The 3,053-nt window shown below is 34.2% G+C and overlaps 1 protein-coding gene across 1 annotated transcript; it reads right to left on the bottom strand.

Moving 5' to 3' along the window:
• Nucleotides 1-1,351: 1,351 nt before the first annotated feature.
• On the bottom strand, nt 1,352-2,491 carry AC631_05909 (uncharacterized protein; the record flags this gene model as incomplete). Its single annotated transcript, XM_015614738.1, has 1 exon — nt 1,352-2,491. One exon carries the CDS (start codon nt 2,489-2,491, stop codon nt 1,352-1,354), a length of 1,140 nt encoding a protein of 379 aa, XP_015464434.1.
• Between the last annotated feature and the right edge of the window lie 562 nt (nt 2,492-3,053).

Below are 3,053 nucleotides of genomic sequence, written 5' to 3'. Positions count from 1 at the left end.
ACTATAGCCCGCACTTGTAGAACAACCCGATTTTCCCATAGTTAAGGCGCAAACCCGTCAGGTGGAATGTCGCAGGTGGAATATCGTAGCTGGAATTTTATTAAGGTAATGTAAATGATTATGTAAGAGCTCTAGTAAAGCACGCTTTCTTGCAACGCATGTCGGGCACGAAGTCGGCAATGCATGTTAGCTCATGTATTGATGTTGCGCACAACTGAGTTCTGCATAATTTGTGACTGATGTTAATGCTCTTCTTTGAGTTTAAGAATACGTAATTATGTACACAGTGCTAATCATATATAATTCCTCCTTCATACATCATGAAAACCTATATATTTTTCTGTATTTTAAGCAGTGATCCTCAAAACTCATATTTTAACAAATAATTCAAGTTTAATATCTTTATAAAAGGATAACTTGTCTGTTGGCAGGCAAGGCCTGACGGTAAGCGTTAGTGACTCACTTTTTTTCTTAATAAAATTGACCAATAGACGTCGTCAGTGCATAACAATTCTCAACAAAACTGACCAATAGGCATCACTCAAAATTCTCAAAAAGAGAATAACCATTTTATATGATCCTAGAACACAGCTAAACCTATTAAAGTATTGTCACAGATTCAAATCCGTAAACAGGGAAATACAAAAAGCGGCTTATAATCTATTGAAAGTAAAAGATTTAACTACTTTCTAAAGACTAATTTAAACATTATTTAAGTGTAAATTAGTATTTCTGCAGACCTAATACCTTCAGTAATAAAGCTAGTTTGTGAAATTCAGAGTAGCAATACTATTTTCAGAGTAGTAATATGAGAAAGACATATTACTAGTGACTTAATACATATAATTACAATATATATCGGACTATAATAATCACACAACGATATATAATATATATTTCTCTCCCAAGCTTCTCTCTAGTTTTAAAGATTCGTAACTTTTGCAACTAGATCATAATATCTATTATCTTATTGATTTCCTTGAAACAAGAACATTAACAACCTAAATTGAAAATCAAATACAAGAATCTATTTTTTATAGAAGACTGTATTAAGAGAATAATTTATGTCAGATAAAACATCTATCTAGAATATTTTGAAAGAGATATTTATATCTTGTATACTAGGTGAAGAAAACGATTTATTAACGAAAGAGAATTTGAATATGATTGAGGGTTAGAATGTGAACAAATTGCAGTGATGAGAGACGATCGTGAAAATAGGAAAGTGCGGCATTGAAACCATTGGGTTTGAACTTTGATTATGGGATGCACAGTTTAATACTATAGGACATTTTATTGATAAACAACCCAGATCATGTTGCCTAATTTGTAGATATATATATCTTGATGTTTAAGATACCTCACATGCTTGATTTTCTGGCGTACCTGACGAAAATTCGCCAGTCAACGCACTGACATCATACGTATCATACTGAAAGGCTTTAACAATGCCTCCGGTAATTGTAGACTTATGGTTGTTGTCATATATTTGGTACTCATATGTGTTTCCGGGCTTATCTCCAAATAAGCATGATACTTCGTGGTCCATCTGTCCGTAATCATTCGACGTGGAGAGTCGTGAATTATCATCTTGGTTCATTATATGGGAAAATTCTATACCTCCTTGGGTGAAGTCCTGCTCGTTAAACTGCTCGTCTCTCTTTGATGCTAGGCCATTTATTTTACCCCATCTACTAATAAACGTAGTCTCGTTAAATCTACTAGCTGTGAAATGTACCAAAGTACCTGTTGCAGTGTATGTTAATACTACGGGAGTTTCACCAGCGTCGCTGTAATGTAAATCTCCATCAGAATTGTAAACAAGTGCAGCTGGCAAATTTGTAAGATTTACATAGTATTCCAAATACTTTAAATGTGATTGATAATTTGTCGAACTGTCTCTTTTACCAAACGACACTAATCGATTACCTATTTCGATATATTTATTCCAAGTGTACCAACCAGCTCCAGCAGCGGTAAATGCTGTGCTCAGTGCACCATGCACACATCCAATTTTAGCACTAGCTCCACCAGATGACCAGTCCTGACATGAAGTAACTAATTCATAAAGAGCTAACCCTGTGTCTACTAATTTCGCAGCAGCTAGAAACCACCATAGATATCTTTTATCCAAACTGACATCATTATCGTCATGGTATACACCTAGTTGAGTGTTATTAGATACGTCAGCTGGCATCATAAAAGGACTAACGTGAAGTGAATGATAATGTGGGTGTGCTACTAAGCTGCTTGATAAAGATGTCTGACCCAGCTGTAACTCACAACTAACCGTACTATTTCCAACATAAACTTCCACTGCATAAACACCACTAAATACTACATGCACCACCAACATAAAACTCAATAGTGTTAACCACATCATAATAGCTCTAATTGTTTTCTGAATTGCTTTCATAGCTGCTACAATATTTTGATTCTCTTCATTATGGTCACCTCTTTCTAGATCTCTAAATGATGAAGTGTTAAGCATTTTCCTAAAACGTAATATATCTCGAAAATTATGGAAGTGTAAATTATCACACTTTTATATCCTAAAATTTGGCTCGCTGGATAGATCGTAATTTTAGTTTCCGGATATTTCGGATATTCAAGTGAATAAATGTAATCTCGCAGCTGATTTACTGCAATAATGGCATTTGTACAGTTCCCGAAAAAATTTTACTTTTTAAGAATATCATTCATATACTTCAAAACTAGATCCAAAGTAACCCCATAGCCCTTCTAAACAAATAGACATACATCTGATTTATTTTATTTGTCATCCCTACAAAGAAAATAAAAGTCTAGAACCTAATATGGTTTGTGAAATAATACATTCACCTTCATATAATATATTTCCATCAGTAAATAAAGAACACCAGATTCAGTTGTGTAGCTTCCAGTTTGTTTATTTTCTACTTCATTTTAAACCGAATGTTTTTTCCACTGCCTGATTAATATTGTAGGTAATAGACGAAGGAGCCTGAAGAGGAAAGTGTGCACTATTTCCAGCTACACTACTTTAACAAAAGGTCCTAACCAATGCATGCTTC

The sequence above is a fragment of the Debaryomyces fabryi genome, assembly GCF_001447935.2.
Source record: "Debaryomyces fabryi strain CBS 789 chromosome Unknown contig00335, whole genome shotgun sequence".
Lineage (NCBI taxonomy): Eukaryota > Fungi > Ascomycota > Pichiomycetes > Serinales > Debaryomycetaceae > Debaryomyces > Debaryomyces fabryi.
This window is presented reverse-complemented; position numbering and strand designations above follow the sequence as displayed.